This window comes from Podarcis melisellensis (genome assembly GCF_964234715.1).
Source record: "Podarcis melisellensis genome assembly, chromosome: 7".
In the NCBI taxonomy this organism is placed as follows: Eukaryota; Metazoa; Chordata; class Lepidosauria; order Squamata; family Lacertidae; genus Podarcis; species Podarcis melisellensis.
This window is the reverse complement of record NC_138539.1, coordinates 17303664-17316290: the sequence shown is the minus strand read 5'-3', so window position 1 is coordinate 17316290 and position 12627 is coordinate 17303664. Positions and strand designations below refer to the sequence as shown.

The 12627-nt window shown below is 42.3% G+C and overlaps 1 protein-coding gene across 5 annotated transcripts in view; it reads right to left on the bottom strand.

Annotated features, from left to right (window-relative positions):
* TRPS1 (transcriptional repressor GATA binding 1) overlaps nt 1-12627 on the bottom strand; it is a 232240-nt gene that overhangs the window by 147184 nt on the left and 72429 nt on the right. For 4 of the 5 annotated variants that reach the window (XM_081918655.1, XM_081918656.1, XM_081918657.1 and 1 more), the window contains one exon: nt 1047-2176. In XM_081918655.1, the coding sequence (XP_081774781.1) occupies nt 1047-2176 (1130 nt within the window). The remainder of the gene's footprint in view (nt 1-1046; nt 2177-12627) is intronic. The other variant, XM_081918659.1, reaches the window with a different exon arrangement.

The window sequence follows — 12627 nt, the reverse complement described above, 5'->3', positions numbered from 1 at the left end:
TTTCTGTAGCACAGGGGTAGACAACGTGCCGCTCTCCAGATGTTGCTGGAGGGCAAATCTTGTCTCTCAGGCTTACTCACAAAATGGCTTGAGATGATGGCACTTAAGGCAAGGCCTCTGAAGCTGATCCTAGAGCCTGGCCAGATCTATACTGGATGAAGCAGTGCTTTGGGTAATCAGGATTAGCAGATCTGGGGAATACAGGGGCTATTCCATTTCTTTCTGAAGTTTTTCTTCTTCCATGAGGCTCTTACGTTTTAAGAAAATAGTTGCTTCCTTCACTTTCATAGACTTATGGGTTAACTAGAGTATTCTACAAGTTGTCCTTTTCTGATATGAAAATTGTGCTACATCAAAGGTAGTCAATGTAGTGCTCTCTAGATCATGGGTAGGCGAACTAAGGCCCGGGGGCCGGATCCGGCCCAAATGCCTTCTAAATCCATCCTGCGGACATGTTTTTACATGAGTAGAATGTGTCCTTTTATTTAAAACGCACCTCTGGGTTATTTGTGGGGCATAGGAATTCGTTCATTTTTCTTTTCAAAATATAGTCCGGTCTCCCACAAGGTCTGAGGGACAGTTGACCGGCCCCCTGTTGAAAAAGTTTGCTGATCCCTGCTCTAGATGCTGTCGGATTACAAGTCCCATCATTGCTGACCATTGGCCAGAGTGGCTGAGGCTGATGAGAGCTGCAATCCAACAATCACTAGAGGGCACCACAATGGCTACCCTTGCCCTTGGCCATCATATTTGAGGGCAGTAGCTCTTGAGAACTAACCTACAGTGCAAACACTCCCAGCTTGCAGCTCCTTGCGTCTTCTCACCCGAAAGGGAGGAGAGAGAAATCACACAAACAGAGGCCTCACATCAGTTGTTACCTTATTTTCACATGGAAGGGCATGAATGCTCGCAATTGTCTGAAGGGATCAAAAGCTGGATAAGCATCTGAACGGGCCCTATGTGCAGGTAAGCTACCATATTTAAACCTTAAGCTCCCACATTTAAACCTTAATGCTAAATAGCACACGCAATCACTTTTTTTTTACCTGTAGTGTCGAGAAATCTCCTCTTCTACCTGAGTGACAAAGTCACATTTGGTGCACGTGTGGTCTTTGCTTTCTTTGACACTCAGCAGCCCATCCAACCCTTGCGGGGCATTAGCTTCTTGCTTGACTTCAGTCGCCTGGGCTTCATGTGTGGTTTCATAGTGAAGCAGGAGAACGTCTACATCGGGGGTGGAGAAAGAGCACTGGTGACACTGGTGCTTGACTCTGGAGCCTCCTGGCATCCCAGGGGACAAGTGCAAGAGCAAGAGAGCACAGTGGGAACAATTACTTTTCCTGCAAGCAAAAGGATAAGTAATTTCTCCAAGGTGCTTTTCTGGACTACAGAGGCCTCGGGGACAAAACTGACAGTGCTTAATGGTACACTTGTGAATGTTGTGTAGCTGCTGATAATGACGAAGAAGAGGCCCCACCACTATTACATCTGGGCCATGGCTCTTAGAGTATCTAAAATCACAAAACTGACAATTGTAGCTTGTCACCATGTTGTCCTCCACTCCTGAGCTGGAAAAGTCTTTCTTTTTGGCCACGCTAGAGCCCTTCTCAGTCTTTGTTGCTAACTCTCCATCTGAATTTTTGGCTAAGTCATTATGATTAATGACCGACCCCCTTGAGAGCTTGTCATTCCGATCTGGGTGAGGGCCCCCTGCCTGGCTCCCCCCATGGTGCTTGCTGTAATGTTCTAACAGTTTCAGCGAGCTGGATGATTCACAACTAAAGCTGCAGAATTTGCACCAGTAGTAACTGGAGGCATCCGTACCGTTTTGTCTTGAGGATTCGAGAGGTTTGATGGGAACTGAGTAACCAACTGGAGTGTCATCTCCTGCTTTTATGGTGATCTTGTCCTGCCACTTTCCCAAATCTGCAGCCTCACATGATCGAACAGTAGGACTGGATTTGCTCGAGTTCCTGTCTGAGGCTTTGCTGGATTCAGAGGCAGGAATGGTGGATTTTATCTTGTTTGGGTGGGTCTGCAAGAAGTGTTGCTCCAGCTCTGTCGATGAATTGCCCATGTAGGTGAAATTGCAGAACTTGCAGCGGAAATACTTGGTGTTCCCCTGGCAATCTGGAGTTTTGCGTCCAATGCCAATAAAGGTCCCACCTAAAGTCACCTATGAAAGATGAAAAGGAGAACGTTCATTAACCATTGCATTTTTTTTTGTTTCCTAGGAAGGATACAAAAAGAGGAAAAAAACCAAAGTAATAGTTAAGAATATTAATCTGTGCATACTGTATTACAAATCACTGTGAAACACGCACACACAAAATTCATGTTGTTCTTTCACCCCCAAATTACAGTTACCATTTACTAGGCAAGCCTAGGCAGATGTCTCAGATAACACTTGCATGGAATAACATTTTTATTGAATAAGTTGGTGCTGCCTTAAGTGCATCTGTTCAAGCGAGGGGGAAAATAACAGGGGGCAAAGGAAGGAATAGTTAAGTGTGATGGACTGGAAGCTGGAAAACCAGGCTTCAAATACCCATTTGGCCATGAAGTGCACTGGGTAGGTGCAGTCAGTCTCAGAGCCTGCAGGGTTACTAATGAGGATAAAGAGGAATGAGGGGAGAATCATGTATACCACCTGTAGCAATATTAAATCATGCTAGAAGAATATAAGAAACTTAGCAGCATAATATCATAAAAGCGCCTGCTGGTTCAGTGTCCATCTGGGCTAGCATCCTGCTCTTGCAGTAGCCAACTAAATGCCCATGGGTAGACTGAAAACAGGACCTACAGGACCCCTTGCAAGTCCCATCAACTGGCATTAAGGCATACTTCCTGTGACAGCAGAGGCAAAACATAGCCTTATCCCCCCATGAATTTGTCTATTACTCATTCAAAGCCATCCAAGTTGGCGGCCATCACTGCTTCTTGCAGGAATGAATTCCAGAGCTTATCTACGCAGTGCAAGGTGACCAGGAAACAAAGCATGAGAAGTAGATGTGTGAAGAGACGTCACTCCTAGTGTCTCATGGACTGGATTTACCAGGAAGCACCGAGAAGCAGAGCATGGATGAAAGCACAGGAGATTGAAGGCAATCAGCAAGGCGCATCGCCAAGATGGTTACATGAGGAGTAGCCAGCTGCACTAGGAGCTTTATTAACCCCCCAAAGCAATGGAAATAAAATATTTCGCCAAAACACCAACCCAAGTTATCTCAACACTAGCCTTTAGTTTCCTTTTGTGCCTCTCCATAAAGTGTGGCCAGCATCAAACTGCACTCTTGTCAACTAGGTTCGGTCCTTTTGCTAGACCAGTGTTTTTCAACCTTTTTTGGGCAAAGGCACACTTGTTTCATGAAAAAAATCACAAGGCACACCACCATTAGAAAATGTTAAAAAATGTAACTCTGTGCCTATATTGACTATATATAAAGTAATTCTCTTGAATAGGAATCAAATAAACACAAAGAAAGTATTTTATAATTAGTTTATTATGAAATAGTAAGTAAACAGAAATATGAAAAATTATAAAATACTTTATTTTTAAATCTTTTGAATTTTTCCCACGGCACACCAGGGAACAGTGGTTGAAAAACACTGTGGTAGACTACACTGTGCTGAAGGGTAGGCCCGAAAAGCGCTGTTTTGAAAGGGCATAAAAAGTATGTTTTGCTCATTGGCTGCTGAATTGATGTCTACATTTACCCTTAGATATACACATGTCACAAAGGTGAGGTGGCTCAAGTCAAATCCCTAGTAAGAGAGATTCTGGCAGAAGCTATCTCCAGCCCACTGCAAGTTAAGGGAAAAAAGCTAATTTTAGTCTACAGAGAATGCTACACAAGGTGTGTTCAAGGACTAGGTTTTCTTAATGTAGAGTTTCCCCAAGAAAGTCACAATACAGCAAAAGCGCAGAAGGAAAGGACAAAGAACTTTTCTGTTGTCCAGAAATCATGACATCTCTAAGAACGCATTGCTTCATAGTTAAGCCTCAAGTGTTCTTATGATCTGATGATCACGTATCATGGAAGGAAAGGAACACGGCTTCTTCAGGCTTCTGTTAATAAACTCTTACACTTTTGTACCAAATTGTCTGGCCCTTCCCATGAGTCTGCCACAGCTGCCTTGTGACACTGGAACAGTCCTTGACATCTAAATTGCAATCCTCCAATGTCTATTAATCAGAAAATCCTATTCTCATCAATGGGAAAATACTCACAGCAGGATTATAGCCTGTTTAGAAAGCCAAAGGGGAGGAAGAAAGTGTGAATGGAAAGTGAGAAGGAGAAGCTGGCTTCATAACTACAATGTCATCATTGCTTTACTTCTTGTGCTGAGGCTGTGAAAATGTGCATGCTATCCATATTTCAGAAATTAATCCTTCAGAAACACTCTATACACACTGGAATCCACCCACCAGCCTACTCCAGTTTTCTCCTTAATAACTACACTCATAACGGGAGGCTGGGATTCAGCAATGTACCTCTTTGGATTTTGATCCCTTACCGAAAGACTATAAATTTTCAGCAAACACTCTGTAATGGAAGAACAGATTTTAATTTCCCCAACTGCAAAGTAAATTACTACTTTTCTGGGTGATGCTCTCATACTACATTAGGCAAATAAAGATATGCTCCCCCACCCCTTTGACAGCTGTGCCACAAAGGAGCCACGTGATCCCTGTTCATTACAGAACTGCACCATACGGAAAGATTCAGATGCATGAAGAGCATGCAATGTAAACATTTTAAAATGCATATAATATAAACGCCTTTTAGCTATTTAGCTGGAGAAAAGACGGCACTTCTTCTTATGCTGCAGAGCTAAGCAGAGCTCGTGTGGTGAGTCAATAAATTGCTAAATGGCATTGCAAAAAAATGAGTTGATTTTGGCCCTCTCTATTTAAGTAAACACGATTTCAAAAAGACTGGTTAAGACTCTTTTTTTCCATTGTGAAGTTAATAAAGGCATCCTAAATAATGGCTAGAAACAATCACTGGGAATGGAATAAACCAGGTGCCAGGGAGCCTGGACTCTTAAAAATAGGAAGCTGGCGCCGAGGGATTTAAATAATTCCGGGTGACTAAATATTTGGTGGCTGGCTCCTTGAAATTTATATTATTTATTCACCCTTTGCTACTGCTCAATCCAAAGTCAGGTGCCATTAGGAAACCTGGAAACATTAATAGGATGTGGGAGCAGTAAGTAGTTTATGCCGATACACTCGTGCCATACCAAAATCCTTCAGGTCCTGGATAACACAGAGTCTATGCCATGCCAGTGAGCACCACAAAGTCTTCAGATCTGCATTATGCACTTAGTCTTGGGAACCTGTTACTGAGAGAGGTTGCATTAGGCTACTCCTCTTTGGTGAATGCTTTCCCACCAACCAGCCAGTCAACAGGTTTGCCTGGATACTCCAGATATTTGGAGAAGTTAAAAGTGAGATTTTCCAAGAGCCAGCAAAAACTTTGAGCTGCCACTGATGTTAGTCCTACTGAAATTGCCTTTGACAAAATAAGATTCTGATCTATTTTGTCCCCTATACCAAAGGATTCAGGTGAATGATAATGTAGCCACTATCTCACTGTACACTTTTCATAACCCTGTGAGATGGCCGCACCTAGAGAGGGTGACTTTTCCTTTATTATGTGCCATTTACTTATTAACATTCACATGCCACTCTATAAACCAGACATCTCAGCTCAAGTTTCCAACCAAAATGCTCCCTTTTCAAAATTTAGAGGAAAGAGCATTTTCACTGATTTCTAAGTTAGTACAAACGTTTGTTGTGCTGCTCTACATTTAGATACGCGCTGCCTTTTCCTGCAAACACCACCCTGAGAAACATTTGATCTGCCTAAAGACACATTTACAAGAGAAAAAGAAACAGATCAGAAATGCTGTGGCTCTGTGCCATTCAAGAAACCCTGGAAATTAGCTTTGAAGGCTTCTAGAACACTGCTTTAAAATACAGTGGTACCTCGAGTTACAAATGCTTCAGGTTACAAATTCCGCTAACCTGGAAGAGTTACCTTGAGTTGAGAACTTTGCCCCAGGATGAGAATGGAAATCGTGTGCTGAAGGCACAGCGGCAGCAAGAGGCCCCATTAGCGAAAGCACGCCTCTAGTTAAGAACGGACCTCCGGAACAAATTAAGCTCATAACTAGAGGTACCACTGTAACTCTCAGGATTTTTGGAGAGGAGGGGCTGGGAACAGCAAATCCTGGTAGCTAAACTACCTTAAAACTAGCTTAAAGTTAGCAGTGCAAATCTTCCCTAACTTACAGTAGCAGCTGCTGGCATTCTAGGCTAGTGATCGGGAAACAAAACAAGTACAGTACTGAGTTGCCAGTCAAGCAGGTATGAATTGTCTATGAGCTGCATAAAAAGGTAAAGAGACCCCTGACCATTAGGTCCAGTTGTGGCTGACTCTGGGGTTGCGGCACTCATCTCGCTTTATTGGCTGAGGGAGCCGGCGTACAGCTTCTGGGTCATGTGGCCAGCATGACTAAGCCGCTTCTGGCGAACCAGAGCAGCGCACAGAAACGCTGTTTACCTTCTCGCCAGAGGATTACCTATTTATCTACTTGAATTGTGACCTGCTTCCGAACTGCTAGGTTGGCATGAGCAGGGACCGAGCAACGGGAGGCTCGCCCCGTCGCGGGGATTCGAACCGCCGACCTTCAGATCAGCAAGTCCTAGGCTCTGTGGTTTAACCCACAGCACCACCCGCGTCCCATGAGTTGCATAGTTCTACTTCAATAACTAGTTTCTCAAAATGAAGTGCTAGGCCATAGTCTTAGGATTTATAGCCAAGTGGAACCCTTTTAGTTCCCTTGCGCCAGCAGAACTGCCAGGAGAACTGGCGGTGCCATATTGTAACAGAGATGAAGGCAGAAAAGTCCCTCTTCTTGAAAGTGGCACACAGAGTAAGATGCTTGAGCCTCATTGCCAAAGGCTCTGGGCTCAGGCATCCCCAACCTTCGGCCCTCCAGGTGTTTTGGACTACAATTCCCATCATCCCTGACCACTGGTACTATTAGCTAGGGATCATGGGAGTTGTAGTCCCAAAACAGCTGGAGATCCAAGTTTGGGAAACCCTGCTCTGGCTCAATATCCAAAATCACCAAGCCCTAGGAGGTGAACAACTGAATTCTTATTCTCGGTAGGATTTCATTCTCTTCTTTCTTCACTTCAAATTTAGTTCACTGTAATGATAGTTGATCAACAAGAATCACCGAGTTAGCGGGCAATTTGCAGCTGCGTCCACAAGCTGCAATTACCAACTATGGTGTGGTCAAAACGGCAATAAACAAAGCAAATGACAATGAAAAAACTATGGCGTATTCCACAGAGCTATAGGACCCTGAAATAAAGTGGCCTCTGTTATACGCTCTGAAGACTTCTTCAAAACAAAGAAATTTTAGTCTTGGGGCGATGCCACACATTCAAAAAATTGTCTTTATGTACCTGGATATTATTTTTGACCTTAATTTCATTGTCAATAACCCTGTAAAGAACAAAAATGAAACAATGTGTGATTTGCTTTTGGGTTTTGTTTTTTTTAGATTGTACCTGAGCTGTTACTGTGTTTCAATATAAAGGGTGCGATTTTTCTGTTTGCTTTGGTTTTTTGTTTTCATTTGCCTACATCAAAATTTGCTTTGAAAGTGAATGAATGAATTTATTATTATGGTCACAGACCTGTTCCAGCCCACATACGATATCAAGGAAGTCATAAAACACGATAGGGATACATTTGAATTTGTAATTAGGTATAACAGGGACAATACAGTGGTACCTCAGGTTAAGTACTTAATTCGTTCCAGAGGTCTGTTCTTAACCTGAAACTGTTCTTAACCTGAAGCACCACTTTAGCTAATGCGGCCTCCCGCTGCCGCCGCGCCGCCAGAGCATGATTTCTGTTCTCATCCTGAAGCAAAGTTCTTAACCTGAAGCACTATTTCTGGGTTAGCGGAGTCTGTAACCTGAAGCGTATGTATCCTGAAGCATATGTAACCTGAGGTACCACTGTACAGATATAGCAACAATTAAAAAATATATAAATTAAAACATAGTCACTAAAATATAACCTGAAATTATCATTTAAGGAAGGCCTTAATCATTATGATAGCACAGCTTGCTTTGAAAGTGTATCATCACTTATAGTCCCACAAGACATTAGTGGCAATCATGGGTACCCTTGCAGGGGTTAGGCTCATTATGCTTCCCATCCATCTTCACTTCTGATCAGTAAGTCTTGATCGTAACTCAGAGGGCACATTGATTGGAGCAACATCTTATCTTTACCTCTTAATAGCCTTCCAATCCTCAACATACAATGAGTAAATCTTCCATTGCCCCCACCTTCAGGTATTAGCTAAGGTAGGAATGGGGAACCTGTGCCCCTCAAGTGATGGGACGGCCAATGGTCAGGATTGATGGGAGTTGTATTCCAACAACATCTGAAGGATCTCAGGTGCCTCATTCTTGAGCTAAAGGTAGATCCTCATCACTATTTTTGACTTGTGTTCAGGCTCTACTTAGAATCAGGACTGTGGAAATAATGCAACATGCATTGTGAACAAAAGGCAATGTAAACCCAGTTATTCCTGGTGAAACTTTCACTTTACTCCATTCCACTTAAAGACCATGGCAAGAGGATAATTCCACAAAGAATAGTGAAATAGCAAGAGTCAAGACCTAACACTTCTAGAGACTTAGGACCCTGTAGTGGCTGAAAAAGCTTCCTCAATGTACAGCATCATATCTGAATGGCTATGACTGCTTCCCATCACTACATCTGGGGGGACACTTGTATTGTGAAAAGCAAAGGACAAGAAACTTGTGCATCTAGTTGTGACTGACTAGACACATTTCTATTGTCTGTCAAAGCATGCACTTGCATTGTTTTTGTATTTTCATTGGAGTCTGACAAATATGTCAGCTGTCAAAAAAAAACCAAGTCATTCTCAAGTGACAATAATCACCATCTTTCCTTGCGGCAAGAGTAATGCATGTGAAAAGCCTAGCTGTTATGGGACACCTGATTTCTTTCTATCATTATCATCTATCATTTATTTTCTCTCACAAAAAGCTGCAAATAGCACAATTTTTGGAGCTAAGCTGAAACTACCTGGGGTACCAGTAGTGGCGAACAGGACTGTAAGCAGGTTAATATTATTTGCAAAACAAATCTGCATCATACCAAAATTGCCTGTTTCAATTGCCATAAAATTGAAACTGAAGAGTATCTGATGCAACTCTTAATATTTTCATAATGTTCTCAGAGTGGCCAATTCAGATACTTCATCAGCGCACAGTAATGCCTGCCTACTAACATTTTGTCGGGACAACCCAATTAGATGGGCGGCATACAAATAATAAAATTATTATTATTATTATTACTACTACTACTACTACTATGACAACAACATTATTGTCAGGATTAGAAAAACTTGTTTACAGTATGTCCTGTTCATGACTGTTACAACAAAATTAACTGAAAACCTAGATGAATTCTGGGGTACAATGGACTATGAGCAGTTAGTATTACATTTCATTGTTTCCATTTAAAAAGAATGTACCCATTCATGGAAGGTAGTAATCGTTATGCAAAAAAGCACTTTTTCATGCAGTATAAACTATACTTAAAAAACAATCAAGTTAAAAAGAGAGAGAAAGAAACCAGCTTCAATGCAAAATGATTAGCAGAAGCACAAAAGTAGCATGAATGCCAAGATCCACTTGGGTTTATTCTGGTCAAATGCACATTTTCAACATTATCTGGAGCCATATGGCACAGATCAGTAAAAGGACAGTGTTCGAGTATATAGAAAACCTACAGAGACAGACATATTTGACTCTATAAATTACTTGGCCCCATTGCTAGTCCCAAGGACAAATCACTCACCAAGTACCATCATATTCCCCAATATACTCTCCTTACCACCCATTTACTGGCTAAATAAAAAGGTAAAGGTACCCCTGACAGTTAGGTCCAGTCGTGGACGACTCTGCGGTGGCACGCTCATCTCGCTCTATAGACCGAGGAAGCCGGCGTTTGTCTGCAGACAGCTTCCGGGTCATGTGGCCAGCATGACTAAGACACTTCTAGCGAACCAGAGCAGCGCATGGAAACACCGTTTACCTTCCCGCCAGTAGATACCTATTTATCTACTTGCATTTTGACGTGCTTTTGAACTGCTAGGTTGGCAAGAGCAGGGACCGAGCAACAGGAGCTCACCCCGTTGCGGGGATTCGAACTGCCAACCTTCCGATCGGCAAGCCCTAGGCTCTGTGGTTTAGACCACTGCGCCAGCCCTAATTCCTGGAGATATAAAGTTATTAGCCAATTCATACCCTGCCATACATCTCTTGTATCTGACCACACTATCTAAAAATCACTTACTGCAATTTTTAGACCACTCTTAACTACCACAGAATGTACACAGTTAATTTTTTTAAAGAAACCTACAGTATTCTGTAAGTGGCAGAAACAGAAGTGTAGGAGGGGAAGGCCCATGGGTCTATCTATTGCACAGAACAGACTCAAACTTTACACTTTTGCATGTTCTCTGCCTTAGAAGTCTGAAGGCTAAATTGCACCAATATCAAGTGGGAGTGTGTGTATGCAATTTAACGAATAATGCACAGCCTCTCATTCTTTGAACTTGCCATGTGGCATCCTTTTTTAAAAAAAATTGGCAGCCTTGACCTGTAGGAGATCAGCATATGACGCAATAAACCTCACCCAAGTCTCCCTTTCACTGCACTGCCATGAAGACACAGCCAAAGGTACAGTCAATTTAGGGGAAGGTTATATGCAGACATGTCTACAGAGTGGGTTTGTTTTCAGCATGGCTCAAACATCTTAGGGTCCCATTCAAACTTTCTTTATAGCTTTGCAATAGGAATCCTTAAGAGCACTGAATGGCACGGAACCCAGAAGACTGTCTTCACCCTTATGTATCTATCCAAACCATAAGATTATTTTAGGAGGCCCTAGGTGTCTCCACCAAACAAATGAGGAAGTTAATTGCCAGAAAGAGTCTTATTTTGAGCCTATTCTATTTCTTCCATATTTAAATCTCCCCACTTATTGTGAGAAGCCCAGAGAACTCTATTATGAATTAAGAGGCACAAAAAATGTCATTAAATAAATAAATAAGGCCATATCAGAAACATGAAGATCTCCAAGCACTGATCGTCACATTGCTAAGATCAGTTTGACTTTTTATGTGCAACAGACTTCCTCCAGGACAGGTGGGCAGAGCTCAAGAAGTAAAAGACCTTCCTCCCTAGATGAATTTCTCTCTCTCTTGTAGGGAAGGTCTTTTAGAGTATAGACCTGTAGGACATGTGAATGTCAGAAATCTTCAAGGGTGTGAAGATACTGTTTGATGCACGTGCAGAGAAAATAATTGGAGTGGTTCCTAGGACTGCAATGAATGCCTGGCTTTCTGGAAGAAAACAGGTTATGAATCACTCTGAGTTGGACAAACTGATGGAGATTTCCATTTTTAAAAATTCTTTCCATCAGCTAAGAATTAATCCAACTAAATGAAGTTGCAAAATCAAATGGCAGCAAACCTTCCAATTACTTAGGTCACAATTTTCAACCTTTAATCAGGAAGTGAAAGGCTTGAGATCCTTTACCAATCCCCTGAGTCACCCAGCCTCCCGCCTGCCTATTACATTTAATCTTCTAATCCTGAAAGCCCCCCCCCCCGCCACACACAACACTCTTGCTTATCCGCTCACTTTGTGCAATACAGCATTCAGATTGGCATTAACTATCCCACAATTAACAAAGTTCACCATGTTATGCAGGTCAGAACAGATGCTAAGATTTATAGCAAGATTTGTAGCACCACCCTGTAGCACCGCCTTCAGCTTTGATAACAGAGAGTGCTTTTGTGTTATAGATGTCTTCTGTGAATGGAACAGAGTTCACATACACAGCAATAGGTTCTCCCAATTTCACTTCCATCTGAAGTCTCCTGTGTCCCTCTAAACATGTTCCTGGGTCTTGGGATATGGGGCAGTGGGCTGCAGATAAAAGAGAACTGGTGGCCACACTGTTCTTAGGATTTCAAGCCACAGTCTGAATATAACATGTCGATATGATGAAGGTCTCTGAAATATTTTACTTCTTACAGAAGACTGGGAAGACCTTCACCGTATCTTATGAGAATTATTGTGGAGTATAACTTCTTCAAACCCATCAGGATTTCCTAATTTGAGATGTTCCTGGGTTTGCAATTCCTGCACAATGGGAGAATCAGACCAAACTTGCTCACAACAATCTACGTGACTGATAGAGACCAGCACAGTCAACCTGTGGACAATCATTTCACATGCCTCCAGTGATCATGGCTTCAAACTAACAGCATTGGACGTACTGAAAAAGACTCTGAACATGTATTATAAGTAAAAACATGAATTAGGATAATAGTCAGCACAACGCTCAAGTTCACTTAACCTTGCCATGAGAACATGAAGAGTCCTGTTGGATCAGAGCAAGGGTCCATTTAGTAAAGCATCATGGTGATTACAGCAGTCAAGCCAGTTGCCTCTGAAGAATGCCCAAATAGACAATAAAGCAATAC